At 44.0% G+C, this 23,263-nt stretch overlaps 1 protein-coding gene across 1 annotated transcript in view; it reads right to left on the bottom strand.

Annotated features, from left to right (window-relative positions):
- Positions 1-23,263, bottom strand: part of DNER (delta/notch like EGF repeat containing) — a 317,360-nt gene that overhangs the window by 52,329 nt on the left and 241,768 nt on the right. The window contains exon 8 of the mRNA XM_042995548.1: positions 15,008-15,232. Coding sequence (XP_042851482.1) covers positions 15,008-15,232 — 225 coding nt within the window. The remainder of the gene's footprint in view (positions 1-15,007; positions 15,233-23,263) is intronic.

Raw genomic sequence — 23,263 nt, forward strand, 5'->3', positions numbered from 1 at the left:
GGCTCTGCACTGACCGCAGAGAGCCTGATGTGGGGCTTGAACTCATAAACCCATGAACCGTGAGATCATGACCTGAGCTGAAGTCAGATGCTTCACAGACTGAGCCACTCAGGCATCCTTAAAAGAAGAATTTTTAAACGTTAAAGCACAGGGAAGTTTTCTGAATGTTTCATTCTATTTAAATTTATTTCACAAACTATTGCTTAAATTTGATTTTAATTCACTTACTCAATTATCACTGAATATTCTTTGGAGGTATTCGCCCTCAAAGGGGCCTGTGTCTATTCATCACACTATACCAGTGATTCTTGTCATGTGGCTCCAAGACCAGCATCATCAGCATCCCTTAGAAACTCGTCGAAAATTCAAGTTCTCAGGCCCCAACCAAGACCTGCTGACTCAAACTCTGTGGGCGGAGCCCAGAACTCTGATTTAAGAAGCCCTCTTTTGATTCTAATGCACACTGAAGTCTGAGAGCCACTGAGCTATACAATAGCAAAGCGTACGTCTCCTACAATTTCTGATTCTCAAAAGGGCAGGGAAGTGGTAGCAGTTATCTATGGCAGGTGCTAGATACAGCACAGTAATATTTAATCTCTATGGCTTTCCCTCAGCATATCAAATACAACCACAAAACACACAGTCAGAACATGTACCAGTCATAGGCATATAAATAAACAATAGTGAAACGTGGTCGGATGACCTACCAACCACAGGTGCATAGACTAAATGGAAACTATACTCCTCTCCTATTTGCTTAAGGGAATAAAGCAATACAAAGGAATCTCAAGCTGACAGCAGGTGCCAAATTTGAAAAGAAAGGCCAGAATGAGAGAAAGTAACAAGGGTATAGAAGTGGCAAACATTTTTTTTCTCCTTGTAGGACTGGGAGTCATATACCCCCAATCAGAATGTGGAGAAGCAAGCCTAAATTCAGATTAGTGAGTGAAATTCTCCCCACACCTCTGATCCAGGTTCCTAAACCCATGGAAATATCATTTTAGCTAAGGGAATACCATCAGAAAATGGCAGACAGCACTTATAGAAACACAGAATAGAAGGGTGGTTTCCTGGGGCTAAGGAGACATAGGCTAAAGGGTGCAAAGAGTTCTGAGGTCTAATGTACAGCAGGGTGATTATTTAATAATACTGTATTACATACTTGAAAGTTGCTAAGAAAGCAGGATCTTAAATGTTCTTGCCACAAATAACTAGTAAGTAGGTGATGTGATGTTGTTAACTTTGCTATGGTAGTAATCGTTTAACAATATCATGTAAGCGTATCGAATAAACACTGTACATCCTCAATTTACACAATGTTATATGGCAGTCATATCCAAAAAAAATCTGGGGAAAATATTTTTAATCAAAAAGAAGAATAAAAATGGCAGACAATCTACAATAATTTTTACAAACCAAAAATTGAGAAACATGATCTGACAAAGTTAGGCTGTTTCCAATGATAAGAGGGGCCCCCCTGGACACATAGCTTAGTACCAAAGGACTTGTGTGTTGGAAAACAAAACACTGTGATAAAGACCGTTCCAGAAAATTCTGGTGCATGGACTCCACAGTGCAAAGGTAGATTTTTTTTCCCTAGGTATATCTGCTTTCCTTCTCATGGAAGGCACAATGCAAAGCAATCCTCCAACCTCCTCCTTAGCCACTGTTATTCTAAAGTAAATACACTGTCATAATTGCTAAAATCAACAACACAAGAAACAACAGGTGTTGGAGAAGACGTGGAGAAGGGGAACCCTCGTGCACTGTTGACGGGAACGTAAACTGGTGCAGCCACTCTGGAAAACTGTATGGAGGCTCCTCAAAAAGTTAAAAATAGAACTACCCTATGACCCAGCAATTGCACTACCAGATATTTATCCAAAGAATGCAAAATTACTAACTCAAAGGGATATATGCACCCCTACATTTGTAGCAGCATTATCTATGACAGCCAATTTCTGTACGGAAACAGCCCAAGTATCCACCGACTGATGAATGGATAAAGAAGCTGTGATATATACAACGAAATATTATTCAGCCATAAAAAAGAATGAAATCCTGCCATGTGTAACAATGTGGATGGAACTACATAGGATAAGGCTAAGTGAAGTAAGTCGGTCAGAGAAAGACAAATACCGAATGATTTCACTCATATGTGGAATTTAAGAAACAAAACAAATAAGCAAAGGGGCAAAAAAGAGAGGAAGAGGCAAAGAAAGAACAGATTCTTAACTCTACAGAACGGACAGTTACCAGAAGGTGGTCAGTGGGGGATGGGAGAAATAGGTGATGGGGATTAAGGAGTGCGCTTGTCATGATGAACACCGGCTATTGTATGGAAGTGATGAATCACTATACGGTACACCTGAAACTAATATTACACTGTAGGTTCACTAACTAGAAGTTAAATAAAAACTTAAAAAAGTGTGTTAATGGCTACACAGTTTTGTATATTATCTCTTGTACTTTCTTCACATTAGAAATTCAAAACAAGAGGGGTGCCTGGGTGGCTCAGTTAAGTGTCCAACTCTTGATTTCGGCTCAGATCATGATCTCATGGTTTCTGGGCTCAGGCACCACATGGGGCTCTGTGCTGACGGTGCGGAGCCTGCTTGGGATTCTCTGTCTCCCTCTCTCTCTGCCCTTCCCCTGCTCTCTTGCTCTCTCGCTCTCTCTCTCTGTCTCTCTCTCTTAAAATAAATAATAAAAACAAAAATAAAAATAAATTCAAAATAAGAAACAGAAACACATAAAACAAAGTTATTAATTAAGGGGGAAGAAAAAGAACTTCATGGAGGAAATTAACCACCAGAACTACTGTACCTTGAAGCAATTGGATTGCAAAGACAATTTATAAATTCAAATGAACTGGAGTGGGAACTAGATTATTTGAGTAAATCTTGAGTTCTGTTCCTGTTGCCTCTACTAAGTGATCACTAAGGATGCCTAAAAATAGGGAATTTATTCAATAAAGAAGTTATAAGGCAGTGAAAAATCAAAAGTGTAGATCCTAGTTGAGTATGTGTATGAATAATGTACGTAGAACACGAGACTTCCTTGAAATAAAGGAGAGATGAGGCTCAATCCACACAGAACTATGAAGAAACTATGATATAGGGAAAGCAGTTGTCTCCAAGATATTCCTTATTCCTGGGGCAGACAAGTTCAGTGGGACCTCATCTCGTTCACTCAATCATAACTACACACTTTTTTTTGTCTTTCAACTATCTTTCTCCTCAACTCTGTTCTTATATATTAAACTCATGCATATTCCTCACATATTTAGGTTTAAGATTATGGTAGATTACAAAAAGAAAAAAAATGGTGGCCACAAATTCTCTGTAGCTACAGACCTGGCTCTATGACATACTCCACCAGTGAGATGTTAGCAAACATAACAGAAGAAGAAACTTCTGAAAATGTGCATTGAAAATGTGCCTGTCCTCCCTTGCTGCTTTTGGAACCCTGCTGCCATGTGAAGAAGCCTAGACTGGTCTGCTGGATGATGAGCAACATTTAGCCCAGATGCTCCCCATCATTCCAGCCAAGTACCAGACATGTGCATGAGGTCGTCCAGGACTGGCCAGTCTCTGGCTAACTTGCTGGACAACCACAAAAGCATGAGTGAGCACACCTAACACAACGTGGATCAGAGAAGAGACTTCCCAGCTAAGCCCTGCCCAAATTATCAACCACAGAATCACAGGCAATAAAAGATTGTATTAAGTTACCAGATTTTGGAATGTTTTGTTATACAGCAGTAACTAACTAATACAGAGGTTTAATTAGCAGAGACATTGCCTAACTTAAAGGAATAAAACCAAACACATAAAATTTTAGGCATCAGGGAACTATTAGAAAAGGTATTTTGGGGAGGTAATGGATGAAGGAAAACTGTCCCAAAATCAAACCACGAGACTGTCCATATTCCTTAGGCCACACTTGTTTTCAGTTGGGCTTATCCAATCTAAAAGGTATACTTTTACTAATGAATTAAACCCCAGACATTCACTCTGATCTAGATCATAAAAACCATCAGGTATTGAAAAAAAATGAAACATGATCCTGATAATCATCATGAACATTTCATTAAGATTTCAGTCCAAACAGCTAATGATCTCTGTAGGCAACTCCTACAAAGCCAATGGGAGCACTGTGACACCATGTAAGGAAGCCCCCGGTGACCCGGGACAGGACACACTGCTCTGCAAAATCAGCAAGTGCTCTGAGTTGACAATGTGCTGGACTGAAAAACAGATTATGTATCACTCTGCTGCAGGCAAACCTAAGGGCTCTGAATCTTCATTAGAACTGAAGCAATTCTGTAAAAGCACCCGGCATATGCAGCAACTTTCATCGTGTGCCCTTACGTTGAAAATTAATGACTGTGATAGAAAACTAATGGAAGAAATGCAGTGCATTGTCTGCAGCTTTGTGTACAAATTCAAATCAATAAAGAATTTAAAAGCACAGTGAAGACTGAAAGACCAGAAGAAAGCGTCGGTTTTCGGTCTCCTTCCGGGTTGTGTATCTGGGACTCAGGACGCGGGCTGCCATCAGTCACCGTACATCTCCGACATCACCTACAACAGCACGTTGTCACCGGGTCACCAGCCCTGGGGATCTGAAGCCTAGCTGATCCTCCACTACTGAGAGGGACAACAGGCCAATGCCACCGAACCACTCCCGTGGGAAGGAGTGACACTGGAAGGTAGAACATCCGAGCTCTCTCGAGGCAAAGAACTAAAAACCAAAGCCAAATATGAAGAGGAAAGAACATTCCAGGGACATTACCAGAGCTGGGTGAAAAGAAACAGCATCCAAGGCCTCCGTGGCCTACAACAACCAATGCAAGAGACTTTCAGATTCTGGTGGGAAGAAAAAAGGTGAAATTGCTCCTAGGAGCTGGAGAGTCCGGGAGTGAGAAGCACCAATCAAGAGAGGTCCCCTATGCTGAAGGGGGACACATTTGTCACATGGCAGGTCTGCATTTCTCATCTGAGTCACAAGAGAGCAGTTTCTTTAAATAAGTGCAGCCAGCAGACATCAGGTGAGATGCAGTCACAAGTTTCCGTCCCAAGGAGCCCTTGGCATTGTTTTCAAAACAGCTGAGCCTTCAGGGTATCAAAAGCGGAAGGGGCCCAACTATCCACAAGCGGGTCACTTTTCTGAAAGGCAGAACTGTGCTTCTCTGTGCTAGAAAGTAAGGGACTAGTGGTCAAGAGCCACTCACTAGACCACAGCCAAGGATGCTTTTCAGGCCTTATCTCAGGAGCTGTCCTGGGACGAGCAGGGTCTGGAAACTTCTTCTTGTGACTGGCACAGATGTCAGTGAGTGCCCAGCTTCACACACAACTTGGGGGACCACAAGGAGGCCCCTGCTGAGAGTCTACCTATCAGTCAAGAGCTTCAGTGCTTAGGTAAACCCAGTTAAATCTGTGGCTCTGTGACCCCTCCCACCTGTTGTTTACTCTCCCTGCCTCGATTTCCTCATCCTTGAATAAAAAAATAGGCATGCTATGACCTGGGGTTAAGTAAGAGAGAGTATTTGTCAAGTGACGGGCGCAGAGTCTGGATGTAGGCGATTCTCACAGATGGGAGCTACTTAGGCAAAGCCGCCTGGATAAAGGGCGTTGCCTGGATCAGTATAGCTGAATCAACGCCCTGATGAATCCCAACTTTATGTGTTCTTTTGAGGCAGCTATTAAGACAACTACCGCTTAGAAAATCTGGTTAAAATATTTCACTGTTCAGTCCTTAGGTACCACTGGTGAGTCAAAGCCACAGACTTTGACCCCATTTCCTGGGGTCTGGATCCCACTTGCCCAGATTCAACCCCAGCTTCATCCTTAACTAGCTCTGTCATCTCGGGCCCAGAAATGACAACCACCATGGTCCCACTACTTAAGGACTATGGGATCCAAGTGACCATTCCACTTAAAGAGCTCCGCCCAGCACCGGACACTTAAATGTTTATCACCGCAGCCACCGAGAGCCAAGGCCGCAAGCAATCACTGAATCCTGTAAGTGGACCTGTATCCACTATGGCCATGAAGACGGATCCCACGTCTACTCCAACTCTAGCCTTGAACTTCATATGAAAAGAATCCCAGCACAGATTTAATAATTCCTCACCCATCTTCCCCAGAAAAAGGCATAGCTGACATTTTCATGGCTGCTTCATTGTTTTATAGATTTCAAAGTGCACGATCATATGCATCACCTCATTTGAGCTTTGTGGCTTATCCCCATTTTGCCGAAGAGGAAACTAAGGCCAACAGAGACCGACTGCACAACTGTTCAGTGACAAAGCTGGGGCTTGAATTCGGCTCTGCTCAACTCTTAGCCAGGCCCCTTCCCATCACAGCTGGTAAGAGAGGCAAGGATGCCGACTTTCAATTCTACCTTCCAGATGCCCAGACTCTCAGCAGGCCCCAAAATACTAGCAATGGGATCAGAGTAACTCCCAACCACAAAATAAAATAAGAGTCAGTGGCTCAGTTACGGAATAGTTTCAAGTACATCCCCATGTGACCCCGATGGCCATGAACTTTATGAGAAGTTCCTGCAATTACATGCTGGCAGTGCTTCAAATAGAGCCATCCTCGGAAAGGCACTGCTTAGTGACCGAGCTGTTACCAGCTGCCATTTCTAACCTGCGTTCCAGGTCAGATGATGTAAAACACTGTCTGCTGTCCTCCCAGACTATTCTAAAACCTACTGCCAGTAGGTAAATCTCATTCTTTTTCGACAACAGTTCAGCCACGAATGAGCTCTCAGCTATTTGAATTTTAAGCGGAGCAGTGGGAGCAAAAGGAACAGAAATCCACCATAATTAAAGGCCAGCTCATCAACGCTTTCCTACATATGGATTAGCCACGTAAAGCGAGGTTAAAAAGCAGCCTTGTGAATAGATTTTTAACGTCAAAAATCTCATAAAAATTCCATATGCTCCACCAGTGAAGTGCTCTTTACTCGTTACTAGTGTCCTTTTGATCCCTCAGGGCACTGGCCTAAAGAAGGCAAATAGCACTAATTCTCCCTGAATGCCCCCCAAATTAAAATCAAAACAAAATGGAGACGAAGAATGGCCGTGGCCACAGCTGTGGACGCCACTGGGGCAGGCTCCGCAGCCTCCTGTGGTGTGGGCAAGTCTGACTCAGTTTCACCCTGGGCCCACGGTGGCCTCGTTCCTCACACCCTGGGCAGTTCCCTCTCCTCCCACCGCCACTAATGTCCCCAGGTGAGCTGCTCACCCGGTGTCCCTCCCAGCTCAGTGATGCCTCCGCCAGCCTCTGCTGCCGATGCCTCAGCCCCCTCCCTGCAAATTCTCCCACACCCCCCCAACTGCCCCCTTCCCCCACCCCCAACAGTTTCAGTAGTTGTCTTGACTTTCTCTAGCGCCGATACCCCTGGACCCCATCCTCGTTCCTCTCGTTTCAGTCTCTTCACCCAGTCCCAGGCTTAGGTAACAACTCCCTAATAGCATGTCCACCTTTGTCGGCCTGTGTACCAAAACAGGCTCCTTCTGCACATCTCCCTATTACTCTGAGTTTCCCAAGTTAAAGCCGGAGAGGTACCTTCGACTCCATTCAGAACACTGTTCCCTGCATTCGGCGGATATCCAAACTCTGATGAGTCAACCTGTCGACTAGATTTTAGGTCCAATCTTTCCTTCCCACAGCCACAAGTTGAAGTCCTCATTTCCACCTGCCTAAGCTTCCTGACTCACCTGCTGTCTTACCAGCCCTTCTGGATTGTAATTCTATCTGTAATATCGAATTCTATCAGAATAGTCTTTCTTCCCCATTCTTCCTAGAACTACCCATTCTTCCCAGAGATCTCCCTATTCTATCAGAATAATCTTTCTAAAACGCAGGTCAGTTCGCATACAATGCAAAATGTCTGCAAGTCTTCACGTTCCAAAGTCAGCGTCGAGATTCTCCTTGTGCCCCAGTGAGCACTTCAGCCTCACCACTCATTACTGTACCTCGTGCATCTTATTCTGCAGCCAAGTGCATCTAACTGTTCTCTGAACTTCCCCTCTCCTCCCCGTCCCACACCCGGCCCCCAGGACCTGTGTTCCATAGTGTCCTTCCCCCGATATATAAATCCACAATATCTCTCTGTCCAGGAAGTTCTGACTGAGCTGTTGTTAATACAAAACTTTAATCGACTGAACCTTTGATATTTTGAACATTTCAGTCAATTAAGCACTGTCAGTGCTCTTCAACTAAAGGCTACCAAAGATACACCTGTAGCTGAACAAGCTGGGTCTATTACTCATTGCGGCAAGGTAGAACGCACATCAGGGGAACCATGAGGTGTCTCAATAAAAGGGGGTTAGATGCTACTTACAGGATCTGAACTCTAGTTGGACGATTTGGGCAGGATTCACTCTAGAGTGGGTGCTGTCACAAAGCGGGAGCAGTTCTATGTTTGAGTATCTCAATGAATCTTATCTATGTCAAGGGCAAGCTAGGTCAAGGCTAAAGCTGTAATTAATAAAGAAATGGCTGGCCTCAATTTATCTGTGAAAGAAGAGGAGTTGTGGTATTTTGTGGATTGCATGGTGACTTTGGTTTTGTCTGTACTTAGAATTATGAAATGGTCTGGTCTGTCTCACTTTATCATGGCCTGTTAGTGACCATGTCTGACGTCAGTTTCCACGGGACCATTTATGTGCCTGTGTCCAACAGGAGACACAATGGCCCAGCTGTGAGCACAGCACTCAGCCAGCTCCTAACACCTCGAAGGCCTACCTGTAATTGCCCGACAAGCTCCCAGATGTCAGTGGGACATCTTCTCTTCTTACTGCCACCACGATGTCAATGTAGAGAATTAAATTTTTTTCTTAGGAAGAGTACAGATTATGCAGCATTACCACAGCTCTTAGCTAGGTAGACACGATCCTAGTTGGTATGCCAGTGTTGAGGGCAGATATCACATTTTGAGATATAACAAAGGAAGGGCACGGTACTGGCCCACTGGGTTGGGATGTGGGGAAAGGAGATACCTTAAGGTATACAGTCAATAATTCTCAGGAATCTGTGATGTGTAGATCAGGAATCCCCTGGAGCTTCTTAAACACAAGAATTGTCTTCATCTTAGTGAACCTAATAAATAAAGCTTCCTGGTTCATAAAAGATGAAAGTTGCCCACTGCACTTATCCAAGAATCTAAATGCAATTACACATTCATTAGCGTGCTAAATGTCTTCATATCTTGTAGGTGTGCTGCTTTTTTTCTTTATTGCTATTGAGTTGCTATTAAAATCCTAGGCGGTAAGTCTTATCTTAGACTGTGTTTCCGGAAGACACCATCAGAGTGCTGATACTGACAAGTGTGACTTTAGAGGGAGCAGCACCAGCTGTCTTTCGGGCCACAGAGACCAGAGATGCAGCCCACACGTGAGGCATCTGTAGAAAGTAGGAAAAGCAGCACCTGAAATTCCTACGATTTCCTTCAAAATTTTTTTATTTGGAAAAAAGTCTAAACGTTCTTTCTTTTACAGTCTGGATGATCTAAATGAGTTACCCACCCTCTGGTAGAGAAAAATCAGCAGAGATACATGATTGGCAAGTTGTCCCCGGTCTCATCTGTGACAGTCAATTAGCATCCGAGATAAAAACTGATACTTGAGGGGCGCCTGGGTGGCTCAGTCGATTAAGCGTCCAACTTTGGCTCAGGTCATGATCTCACGGCTTGTGGGTTCGAGCCCCACATCGGGCTCTGTGCTGACAGCTCACAGCCTGGGGCCTGCTTTGGATCCTGTGTCTCCCTCTCTCTTTGCCCCTCCCCAGCTCGTGCTCTGTGTCTCTCTCTTAAAAATAAATAAATGTTAAAATATTTTTTTAAAAAACTGTTTTTTTCCATGTAAAAATCCTCTGATGCCTTATATTTTAAATTCCTTAAACAGTAACTTTAAGGCACACTCTGTAATGGCACGGTTAATTCAGTTCAACTAACAAGGTCAGAGTAATAACACAATTTCATGAGACAGGGGCCAAGACTGATGAATTCAGGCAAACCATCTCCAACCAGGGATTCCTTCCAGTGTTGGTCATCATCCAAATGGCATCTCCAGATGCCACCATCGCACTGAGAACACATGAGACCCCACGGCTCCCACCTGCAAGGACAACAGCACGGCCTCCGACAAGCTCCTTCCACCGTGGCACCTGCTACAGTGTTTGCAGGGCTCCACGCTCTCACCTTCTCCGGTCTTCGGGAGATTTCAATTTGCAATTTTTTTAGAGCACGTGTGGCCTATCACTTAACATTGTCACCGCAAGATAATATTTCAGTGATTACTCAGCGCTGACATTTTATTATTTAATATTAAAATCCCATCAGAAATCCCTAGCCTGATAAGCTAAAAATGAGGTTTGAAAATAAAGCACCTGGCAAGTCTGATTTGCAGTCACCCAAAAGGCATTCTGTCAGATAGGAACTAATTATCAACCTGACATGATTTCAATCTGCTGTCATTTTATGAAATGGGATCGGTTTGCTCTCTATAAAGATGATCAGGATTGCCGCTTTTCAGCTAGACACCCAATTTCACCTATTCTCACGAGATTCTTCTATTATGCAAACTAGTGGTAAAGCAATTACATGCTCCAAAAGATTAAGACTAAAAATTTCACATTCAGAGGATTGTCATTTTCACCTCTTAAAATGTAAATTCTTGCCAGATGTTAAGATGCCTTTATTTCACACAATGTCACCTAATGATCTGAGGAAGCAAACCCTCTGAAAGCAGTTTTATCTCCCAAGTCCGATGAGAGAACACTCTGACAGAACTCCAAGGCTCTACCCCGGGGACACCGCCTAATAACTGAAGGAACCATGGAAGGCGATACATGCTTCTTCGTTCAGTGGCTAGACGTCCACTATTACCAAGCTAAATGCTCCAGCTGGCCATGAAGGAAGTGTGAGTAGAAAGCAGGAGGAGAAAGTGGTATTTTTAAACAGGAGACACTTTACCCTTCCGCGGCTTAAGAGGAAATGCTGGAATGTCCATGGATGGAAAGAGAGGGGAAGAGCTCTTAGCTACTCCATGCCAGGAAATGTGCCGCATGCCTCTCATTTAATGCCCTCACACACACAGCAGACCACAGTCAGCGACTTGTCCCCACCTAGGCTGTGACAACAAGTGCAGTTGAGATGACGAGCATCTAAGATGTTATTCATAAAAACAAAAACTGTGGCCCAGAGATGTCCTGTCAGTTTCTTGTGGTGAGAGTCAATGGGAGGGGATCTCACAGACAGGTTCTCACTTCCCAGTGTGGAAAGAGAAAAGACCAGGAAATCTATTTTCTATTTAGGACCCATGTGAGCCCCCCTCTTACATGCTGATAAACTCTACCCCATAGTATTAAACAACATTTTAATACTATCAAGCCACACAAAGTAGCGTTTATCATTAAATAACTACATTCCATTTAAAGTGTGACAAATAAGCCAACTAGGAGAGCCTGGGTGGCTCAGTAGATTGAGCATCCAACTCTTGATTTTTGGCTCAGATCATGATCCCAGGGTCATGGGATCAAGCCCTGTGTCAGGCTCCATGCTGAGCATGGAAACTGCTTAAGATTCTCTCTCTCTCTCTCTCTCTCTCTCTCTCTCATTCTCTCTCTCTCATTCTCTCTCTCTCTGTCTCCTTCTGCCCCTCTACCCTGCACTCTCTCTAACAATAAACAAATGAATAAATAAATAAACAAACATAAAAGTAAGCCAACTAAGTAGAAAATTTTAATATGATTAAGAAAGGAAGTCTGAGGAGAAGAGGAGGGGGAAACAAGGCTGGTTTCTGGGTTGGTAATGTTTGATTTTTCCTTCCCTGCAGGAAGCAGAACGCTCGGGAGACTGGGAATGAACTACTGAGGAAGATCCTGACGGAGAGATCCTGCTCCCGCTGGCTGGAGAGGGGAATCGCAGACTGTGTTCTGACCTGCTCAGGGCTGGGAGCAGCACACCCGTGAGTCACGGCATGAATGAGACCGTCCTTCCCGGCACAACACGTGCTTGCTCTGTTTGCAAGCCCAGCGGTCTCGGAGCTCTGTACTCCCAGCAGGCAAGGGCACCACGGGGCTTCCTCCTCGGCACGGCCCATTCCACGGCACACACACACTGCCACGCACGTGGAAGAAAACTGGCCCTCCACTGGGAAAGCCATTCCCATTTCCACCAGGGCTCTGACAGGACAGCACGGGTGTAAGCACAGAAAAGGCATCTCATGGCATCCGCAGAAGCGGAGAACCTTCTTCACCTCAACGTTTAATGGGAAACCCAAAAATGTTACTGCGATAGTTAATTTCGCGTGTTAACTTGGCTAAGCCACAGCACCCAAATATTTTGTCAAACACAAAGTTGCTGTGAAGGTACTTTTTGGATGAGATTAGTATTGTAAAAAGCAGCAGACTTTGAGTCAAGTGATTACCCTCCAAGATGCCGGAGGGTCTCATCCAGTCGATGAGAACTGGATCATCGGATCATCAGAATTGGATCGACGGATCCAGTTGAAGGCCTAAATGCAAAGACTGATGTTTCTTGAGAAGGCTGTAACATAGACACCCTGCCTGAGTTTCCAGCCTGACAGCCTGCACTAAAGATTTAGAACCTGCCAGTTCTCACAATTACATGAGCCGATTTAAAATCAGTCACTATCTCTCAATATTTCTCTCTTTTGCTCTCTCCAAATATGTACTGTTTTTCTCTCCGTTACCTATTTACATCATCATATATATATAATGTCATCACATAAAATGTCAATCCCATGATTTCTTAGAAAACCAGAGAACTAGGGCAGCCTGTGTGGCTCAGTCGGTTAAGAGTCCGACCTGGGCTCAGGTCATGATGTTTGAGTCTTGCATGGCTCATGGCTCATGAGTTTGAGTCTTGCATCGGGCTCTGTGTTGACAGCTCAGAGCCTGGGCCTGCTTCATATTCTGTGTCTCCCTCTCTCTCTTTGCCCCTCCCCTGCTCACACTGGCTCTCTCTCTCTCTCTCTCTCAAATATAAATAAACATTAAAAAATGTTTTAAAAGAAAACCAGAGGACTAGAAGTTTACATGAGAAAGGTTTTTCAACCCCCCTCCATGCTTAGTTGCAATTCCTACTAATTCCTTGCATTGATTCATGAGTATGAGATGTGCCCCTAGCATGTTCTGGGCATGGAGCCACGGCCCCTGGGTTGGAATCTGCATTCAGTCCCCTTCTGGGTATGTGGCCACCGGGATATGACTGAAGCAAACAGGAGGCATTTAATAGATGTGGCTTGACGCCATCTACCTTGCAGGGAGGGCACTGAAAGGACCAGACATGTGAAACACCAAAAACCTAGGAAGATTCGTGCTCACTGCATGGTGGTTTGGGGCTGCTACAAGGTTACTGATAAAATAACTTCCTCCTACCCTCAGTGGGGAGAGAGACACATGCAAAGACAATTAATCTGTTTTAAAGACCAGACAAGTGATATTGAAGGTGACTGTTGAACTTCATAATTTTTTTAAATGTTTATTGTTGAGACAGAAAGAGAGAGACAGAATGCGAGCCAGGGAGGGGCAGAGAGAGAGGGAGACACAGAATCCGAAGCAGGTTCCAGGCTCTGAGCTGTCAGCACAGAGCCCGATGGGGGGCTCGAACTCACAGACCGAGAGATCATGACCTGAGCTGAAGTTGGGTGCTTAACCGACTGAGCCACCCAGGTGCCCCGACTGTTGGACTTCAGGGGGCGGAAAGCTGATTCAGCCTAGGAGAAGATGACAGGTGAAACAGGGTGACAGGGAGCAGGCATCTGGGTGGAAGGCACGAGCAGAACCAGGACTCAAGCAAAACCAGGGAAGTGGCTGCCACACCGACGGGCCAGGCGCCTGTGAGAGGAATCACGCTTCAAAGCCTTCTGTAGGGCTAGCTCATGCAGGTGTGGAGATACAGGCAGGAGAGAAGGGACACAGAAGAGCTGCCCACGTGTGTTCTTTCCAGACCACACAGGTAGGTTGTGCAGATACACATTTTGACTGGTGACCCACTCTGACTTTGGAGTAGCGAAATGTACAATAATAAAAAATCAGTCAAATGCAGAGGATCTTTGGAAAATAAATGATGGGATTTTCGCACATTTGCACAGGGCGTCACAGGTCCTATGACACATACTGTGCACAGAGTAAGAATTTAAATAGATGAGAAAATTCTAAATGGATTGCGTCCTGTTTTTTATGCCTATTAGGGTGGAAAAACACTCTCCATTAACTTAAGAACACAGTATTAAACGACACCGAAGCCAGTAAAAGCTCTGGAGTGACCTGTAGTAAATCGTTAAAAAATAATTAAGCTGTTATGAGATTAAGCCTGTTTTTAATTTTCCTCATTTTGCTTACTTGGATTTTCTTATTTTTCCGCAATGACTGTGCACTGCTCACGAAGAGGGAGAGGGTGTTTTTTCGAGGGCACTGGTTGGGATGAGCACTGGGTGCTGTATCGAAGCCAGTGTGATGATAAATTATATTTAAAAAATGAAAAAAATAAATAAAAACAATTAACTGAAAAAAAAAAAACACACAAAAAACAAAAAAAAAAAAAAAAACACAAGCCCTGCCACCCATAAGCCTAAAGAGAAAGTGTGTCATAAACGAGCGGCGCGGGGCACCTGGGTGGCTCAGTCGGTTAAGCCTCCGACTTCGGCTCAGGTCACGATCTCGCGGTCCGTGAGTTCGAGCCCCGCGTCAGGCTCTGTGCTGACCGCTCAGAGCCTGGAGCCTATTTCGGATTCTGTGTCTCCCTCTCTCTCAGACCCTCCCCCGTTCATGCTCTGTCTCTCTCTGTCTCAAAAATAAATAAACGTTAAAAAAAAATTAAAAAAAAAAAAATAAACGAGCGGCGTTCAGTTACACGTACAAGCGAACGCATTGGACGAGCCAACGTCTGCTCGGACGCGAACGACGAGTTACAAGTCTGAGGCTGGAGACAGAAAAGACCTGCGGGGCACGAGGGAACCCACCTGGGTCACAGAGGCATTTGTAGCTGGTGCCCACGCTGCGGCAGGTGCCGTGCGCGCAGGGGCTGAGGGCACAGAAGTCCACCAGCTGGGCGCACGTGGGCCCCGTGAAGCCCGCGCTGCAACTGCAGGTGAAGCGCACGCCGTCCGCGTGGCAGGTGCCGTTGTTCTGACACGGTGACGAGGCGCACGGGTCCACCTTTTCTTCGCAGGCCGATCCGAAGTACCCTGCCGGAAAACACAGACCCCGGGAAGGATTAAAACGATAAGAATTAAACTGTGTTCACACAGAATAGCTAGGAGACCGGGTCCATACGTCTTCACTTTTCCCCCACGGTGAACCGATCAATGCATTTAACGGCTTCCGCGTTCGGATAACCCAACGACCCGGGCAAGGCAGGTTTTCTTAGCTTTGCGGACCGTGGGTTAAAATATTAAGCTCGTGTTTCCAGTTTGTTGAAATGTAAGACACAGGACTACTTAGATGTACAGACATACAGGGACGTGAAAGTATTTACAAGTATACAGGTGTATATGTATGTGTGTCTAGAAAGTGTGTCTAGAAAGATGCCAAACATAAATTAATGGTGATTACCTTCAGGAAAGTGGGATTGGGGTAAGTGGACGGCTTTCTCTTATTTCATACACATTGCTGGGGGAAAGACGTCCCTTGCTTTGCTTCAGAAAAGATAGAATTCTGAATTTAAAAAGTTAAACCCATATAAAAGAGTAAACAATGAAAAAAATCTCCCACCAATATCCCTCACACCCCATTCTTTTCTCTAGAAGCAGCCACGGTTAGCGGTTTCTTGAACATACACCTTTTTTCAAGCTGGTTACCATAATGGATAAGCTGTGTTGTATCCACAGAATGGGATATTACTCAGCAGTAAAAGGGAGCTAAGCTTCTACTCTTGCTACAGTGTGGCTGCACCTCAAAAAATGACACCAGCTAAGAGAAAGCAGTTAAAGAAACAACACACAGGGGCAAGGGGCACCTGGGCAGCTCAGTCAGTTGAGCTTCCGACTCTTGATTCCGGCTCAGATCATGATCTCACAGTTTGTGGGGTTGAGCCCTGGCTTGGGCTTTGCATTGGCAGTGTGGAGCCTGCTTGGGATTCTGTCTCTCTGCCCCCACCCCCAGGCTTGCTCATGTGCTCTCTCTCTCTCAAAAATAAATAAATAAACATTAAAAAAAAAACCCAACACATATTGTGTGACTCCACTTATAAGAAATGTCCAGAAAAAACAAATCTAGACAGAAAACAGATCGGTGCTTGCGTGGGGCTGGGTGGGAAGAGGGACTGACTTTGGCCATGAGCAGTCTTTGGGGTTGATGTAAATGTTCCAATATCACATTGCGGTGACACATTTACTAAAAGGCATCGAGTTGTATACTTAAGATGAATGAAATTCATGATATCTAAATTGTACCTTAATAAAGCATTAAAATTTTTAAAAATATTAAACGTGCTAATTGTGGGGGCACCTGGGTGCTTTAGTCATTGAGCGTCCAACTCTTGATTTCCACTTAGGTCATGATCTCACGGTTCATGAGTTCAAACCGAGTCATGCTCTGTGCTGACAGTGCGGAGCCAGCCTGGGATTCTCTCTCCCTCTCCCTTTGCTCCTTCCCCGCATACACTCATGCCCTCCTTCTAAAATAAATAAACTTTTTTTTTTGACGTTTATTTATTTTTGAGAAACAGAGCATGAGCAGGGGAGGGGCAGAGAGAGAGAGAGACACAGAATCCAAAGCAGGCTCCAGGCTCTGAGCCGTCAGCACAGAGCCCGACGTGGGGTTTGAACCCACGAACTGCTATATCATGACCTAAGCGGAAGTCGGATGCTTAACCGACTGAGCTACCCAGGCACCCCAATTAATAAACTTTAAAATATATATAAATAAAATAAATGTGCTAATTATGTGGGTGATTTCTATTCTGTTTTCTGTACGTATGTTTCAGTATTTCTCAATTTAAAAAAATATATGTACATATATGTGGGTCTGTAGGTTTGTGTGTCCATGCAGAGACTTGACAATGCTTTAGTAAAACCTAGCCTTCCTCTACCAGTTTAAGAGCAGTTTGAAAATTAAATGAAGGTTGTTCAAATTTTAGAAACAAAAGTTAAATAATTTTACTAATAGTTTTTATTCCAATATTCTCTTCAACTTCTCTTGTCTACATTTAAGTTTGTATTTCCCCATCTTCACACAGAACTCCTAGCAATGCTGGCAATTTCTGTTGTTACCGTTAAAGACATGGTGAATATATTAAACAAACAAAAATAGCTCCCAGACTTAATTATCTGAAGCATCCCTCATAAATAGGCATAATCAACCTGGTAGTTTTCCAAACAGAATAGAAAATTTTTTTTCAAAATCCAATACTATTCAACATTTTATAAAGTTCCCAGTACTTTTTTTTTAAATTTTAGAGATCATATTAAAAATGTACTACATCAGTTTTAATAACCCTTGAACTCCCCAAGGAGTCCCTTCACGGCCTAGGGTGGAATGTAACTCCATCTTTCATGAGACGTGTTCCATTTTACTCTGACTGAAAAGGAGATACTCAATACGTATTGCCATAGGACAAACAGCGACCAAGGTGAGCCTGACCTCTCTAACCTGCTGCCTCCCCCAGAAAAGAGCTGAAATTATGTTCTTCATAAAGATGTTGTGAGTTCTAAAAGGATATGTAGCAAAACTCCCAAAACCGCTCCTGATCTAATGGGGAATAAACGAATTCAATAAAAACGGTGATAATAACAGCAGACGACATCCACCGGGGGCTCACGTCCACGGTTGGTTCTAAGCCTTTACGTGCATCATGTCATCTAAGCCCGCCCTAACTGTACGATAAAAGAACTTTGAGTAACTCTACTTAATGATGTGACATCAGAAACACGAAGTAGCCTGTGGAGGTCTACGTAGCTAGTAGAGGGCAGAGCTGGGATTCAACGTCTGAGATCTTACTAGCTCCACGGCACAGAAACCAGCAATGGGCCAATGAAGCCGTCGGGATCTAAAAACACAACCAAGACTCATGTTTTCTATCCTGTGTGTACCTTGATGGAGAAAGAAATAGGAGACTGATCGATCAGGTCAAAATGTAAAAAACAACAACAACACAAAGTTTAGAAAGGCAATCACGAGATTCAAGTCCATATACCCCGTTACAGATATTCACATAATCCACATAGAATATCCCAAGTAGGAAGAAAGATAGTAAATACGCAAGGAGATGCGAAGGGTCGTGACTGGGGTGAGCCCGTATCTCAATAAGGCCAAGAGGAGTGTGAGAAAGTCAACATAAATGAGGGCACTGGTCAGAGGCCAGAGCACGAACCGTCCTGTGTGCCTCAGTAACGAGGGCGCATTTCATTCTGAAGCCACAGGACATCATGTATTCACGTTTTGTTGATCTCCCTAATTGCAAGCAATGTGGAGGGCGAATTAGTGGTGGTCAAGACCGGAGACAGGAAACTAGGTGTTTGCTGGCGTAATTGGGGTGAGAGGTTATGAGGAACAATTTGCAGCAATAGGGATGAAGAACGTGAGACCGACAATAAATGCTTTCACGAGCAACGCCGTCAGTTCAGGCACCAATTAGACGGCGGGGGGAAAGAAAGAGAAGAGAAACCAGGTAACAGGAGCCAAAAATTCAAACGTCAGCAGGGGTCAGGCAGGTAGTGTTGATGAAGGAAGTGGGGCTGTTGGAAGACAGACAGCAAGGAGCGGGAGGGACGGTGGCAAACTGTGGCACGCATGCTCCTGGAGTGCATTCCAAAGTGGGTGGCTGGCTGTCACTCACCTGAGGCCAACCATGCCATTTGGAAGGTGGATCCAGTTGCCAGATCTTCTGAATGTTCAAGAAATATCTGAAATCTTGATTCTTGTTTGAACCCCTCCTATTTTAAAATGTCGGTAAGTCGGGGGAGGGGGGCACCTGGGTGGCTCAGTCGGTTAAGTACCCGACTTTGGCTCAAGTCATGATCTCCTGGCTTGTGGGCTCGAACCCTGTGACAGCTCAGAGCCTGGAGCCTGCTTCAGATTCTGTGTCTCCCTCTCTCTCTGCCCCTCTGCCACTCACACTCTGGAGCGCGCTCTCTCTCTCTCTCTCTCTCTCTCTCTCTCTCTCTCAAAAATAAATACACATTAAAATGCTGTTGGTAAGTCATTTCTCGGGCAAGTAAAACATGTCTGTGGGCCCCTGTATACGCGCCTTCTCTGTGTGACCCAACGTTAAGCACAGGCTTTGGAGCCAAAGGGAACTGGGGCTGAATACTATCTCTGCCCACTAGTAACTGTGGGACCGTGGGCAAGTCCTTAATCATCTTGACCTCATGTTTCTGTATTCATGGAATGGGGATGATAATGCCTACAACATATGGTTTTTATGAAGCTTAAATGAAAAACTCTGGAAAACATTTGGCACAGTGACTGGCAAATAATAAGCGTTCAGTAAGAAGCAGCTATAATTATAATGTGTTTCCAGACTGGGGCACAGTGTGGATGGTGTTGTTACCAACTGCAATGGTAAACACAGGAGGAGACTCCCAGTGCAGAGTGATGAAGTCAGCTTTGTGCGTGTTGAGCTGAGGCACTTTCCTGGTTGTTCAGGACTCACTTGACTACAGATCTAGTGCTCAGGGAAAGAGATACGAGGCAGAGGACATGGAGTAGGGGTCAGATGCATACAGATGGGAACCAAATTCACAGGTGTGGATGCTAACACTTGAGGCCAGTGTCTGGAAGAGAGTCCTCACTAGAACCTGACCATGCTGTCACCCTGATCTCCGATTTTCAGCCGCCATTACTGTAAGAAGTAAATGTCTATTGTTTAAGCCAACCGTCTATGGTATTGTCATAGAAGCCCAAGCTAAGACACCACTGCTTTGACCAGAAAACTCTCCATTTCCATCACCTAAGCAATTGTCATCCTCTTAATGACATGACATCCTTTGTAAATGACTCACATCTTCCCTCGCCACCTCTTAAAGGACCTTCCCACGAGAGAAAAAGACAAAGTTGCGTAGCACAAGAAACGCAAAGCCAGGAAACCAAAGTTTGAATCTTCTCACTAGCTGTGTGACCTTGGGCAAAGTACGTAATCATTCTGTGCTTTAATTTTCTTACATGAGAAATAAGGATGACCCCTGTTGCATAGGATTAAATAGGATGGCAGGTGGGGCTCAATCAATGTTGGATTCACCTTCCTTTAAGCAGTGGTTCTGGGGAAACTCCAAATTGCCTGTACACCCAGAGTCTGTGGTCAGGGCACGGGAGAGAGGCCGGCCTGTCAGCCGATCTCTGCAACATGATCGAACTTCACATGTGCACGAATCCTTCAGGGTGGAGTCCCTGGATATAGCCAAGAGGGAGTGTTTTGGAATCGAGCGGTGTTCACACGCTGATCTCAAAACACGTGCACGGCTACCGGGTCGTCCAGTAAGGCTGACAAGTGGAGGTGGGGTCCTAGAGCAAACAGTTGAGGGAAGAGGTGAGAGGCAGGGCCAGCTCTGGCAGCATTTCTGCACAGGCTCAAAAGGGCAATCTACCGAAACAGTGTCTGTTAATGGAAAACACTTGTCCATACCAGGCACCGTTCCAAGTGTTTTAGCGAAAATAACTCATTTAACCCTAGTACGAATTCTGTGAGCTAAGTACTATTATTTGCTTTTCAAATGGGTAAACAGAGGCACAGAAAGACCAAGTAACTTGCCAACATTACACAGCTAGTAAATGGCAGGGATGAGATTGGGCTTAGGCAGTCTGATTCCAAAATCCAAGCTTCTGACTGGTACTTGTTGCTGTAACGCTCGAGGTCTGGGGTGCAGCAGAAGGGCCGAGAATGTGAAAACACGTAATCCAGGATCTGTCAGACCTCTGTCACTTGCTGGCTGGCAGAAAAGGGCCTGTTGTAGCAGAGGACGTGCAGCACAAAGGGCTTGCTGTCTCCGATATCTGTCTCCTCTGCTTTCACTGCAATTGCGTATCTGGTCACAAAGCTGCACAGAATAATGGCTACATCCACCCGCCTCTTCTGCAGCTAGATGTAAGCCTGCACCTACATTCTGGATAATGGGATATACATGGAAATCTCTTGAGGTTGCTTCTGAGAAACGTCCTTAGAAGAGAGTTGGCATGCAACTTCATTTTATCCCTTCATTCATTCTACTGTCTGGACCGCAGATATGATGCCTGAGTTTTTTCCCACTTTGGTAGAAAAATAAGCCAGAGACAATAATGCTCAGCGAACCCCAGGAAGGGTAAATTCAAAGAAAACAAGCAAGTATGTCATAGTCAAAGTACTGATCACCAAAAATTAGATTAAAAAAAAATATATTAAAAGTATCCAGAAGAAAAGACAAAATACATACACTGAACAATGAAAAGAATTACAGATGACTTTTTATTAGGATCTATGGAGGCAAAAGACAATAAAATTATCTCGTTAAGGTACTGAAAGAATAAACCTATCTCCAAGAATTCTATGTCCAGGGAAAATAACTTCAAATAATGGGAGTTAATTAAGACATTTTCTAGTAAACAACAGCTGAGAGAATCTGTTGCCAACATATCTACCTTACTATAAAAATATGAAAGAGTGTTATTAAAGCAGAATATAAATGATAACAGATAGAAACTCAAGTTTATAGGAAGAAATAAAGAGCACTGGAAATGGTACATTTGGGGCTAGATAAGCTTTTTTTTCTTTTCTTTATTTAAAAACAACTGGCTATTTAAAGCAAAATTAGCAACGCTGAATTATGATGTTATAACCTACTTAGCAGGAAAATACAGAACAACAATAGAATAAAGAATGAGGAGGGAAGTTGATACAATTATACTGTCATTAGCTACTTTAATGCCCAGAGCAACCACTAAACAAAAATAAGAAATTAAGGGGTTCCTGGGTGGCTCAGTCAGTTGAGCATCTGACTTCAGCCCAGGTCATGATCTCATAGTTCATGGGTTCAAGCCCCCCATCAGGCTCTGTGCTGACAGCTCAGAGCCTGGAGCCTTCGGATTCTATGTCTCCCTCTCTCTCTGCCCCTCTCCCACTCTCACTCTGTGTCTCTATCAAAAATGAATAAATGTTATTAAAAATTGTTTTTAAAAAGAAAGAAAAAACAAAACAAAACCAAACACAACAGCAAAAAACAAAGATACGGCTAAAAAAGTCAACTGGAGAGAAAAAAATAATTTCTAAATACTCAATTTTCCCAAAGAAAGAATAAAACCTAGAACATAGGAGATGAATAGAAAACAAATAGCAATAAGGTAAACTTAGATCCCACCCTATTGACAACTGCATTGAAAAGAAATGACTAACAATGCAAAGATCGTCAGACTGACAAAAAAAGCAGGACCTAATTACATGCTAAGAGAAACTCATAAGGAGGGACATTCAACATGAAAAAATGGGCAATCCCTCAGGAAGATATAACAACCCTCAATGTGCAGACCTAATAAGAGAACGCTAGAATACATGAAAGAAAAAAAAAAAAAAAACTGCCAGAGGGAGAAACAGATCCCATCAGAGAAGGACTTCTTTCTTCTTACCTGATAGAATAAACTGACAAAATGAGCTCGTGTCTACAATATTTCAAAACACTATGGACCATCTTGACCTAATGAATATTAATATAAAACTATACCCAAGCCAGATCGCAAATTCTTTACACATGCACATGAAACAAGTCAGTTACCTCGACAGATGTGTCAAAAATCATTTGACAAAAAATCAATGTCCATTCAATACTTTTAAAAGGGGGAAAAACTATCAGCAAACGAAAACAGAAGGTCATTTCCTCCATCTGACAGGGCATAAATGAAAACCTTCACATTTATTTTTTTTTTAATGTTTATTTTATTTTTGAGAGAGAGAGAGAGAGAGAGAGAGAGAGAGAGAGACACAGAATGTCAGCAGGGGAGGGGCAGAGAGAGAGGGAGACACAGAATGCGAAGCAGGCTCCAGGCTCCGAGCTGTCAGCACAGAGCCCGACGCGGGGCTTGAACTCAGGAACCGTGAAATAGATACCTGAGTGGAAGTCGGACGCTTAACCGACTGAGCCACCCAGGTGCCCCGAAAACCTTCACATTTAACAGTGAAATAATGAGCAGTCTCCCCTAAGATAGAGAACAAACCAAAGGAAAATAATTTTTTTGTACAAATTGACAAAATTGGCTCTATACTTTGTATCGCCATGCGAGGAACCTAGAAAGCCCAAAACAATGCTGGAAAGAGG

The sequence above is a fragment of the Panthera tigris genome, chromosome C1 (genome assembly GCF_018350195.1).
Source record: "Panthera tigris isolate Pti1 chromosome C1, P.tigris_Pti1_mat1.1, whole genome shotgun sequence".
NCBI classification, from domain to species: Eukaryota; Metazoa; Chordata; class Mammalia; order Carnivora; family Felidae; genus Panthera; species Panthera tigris.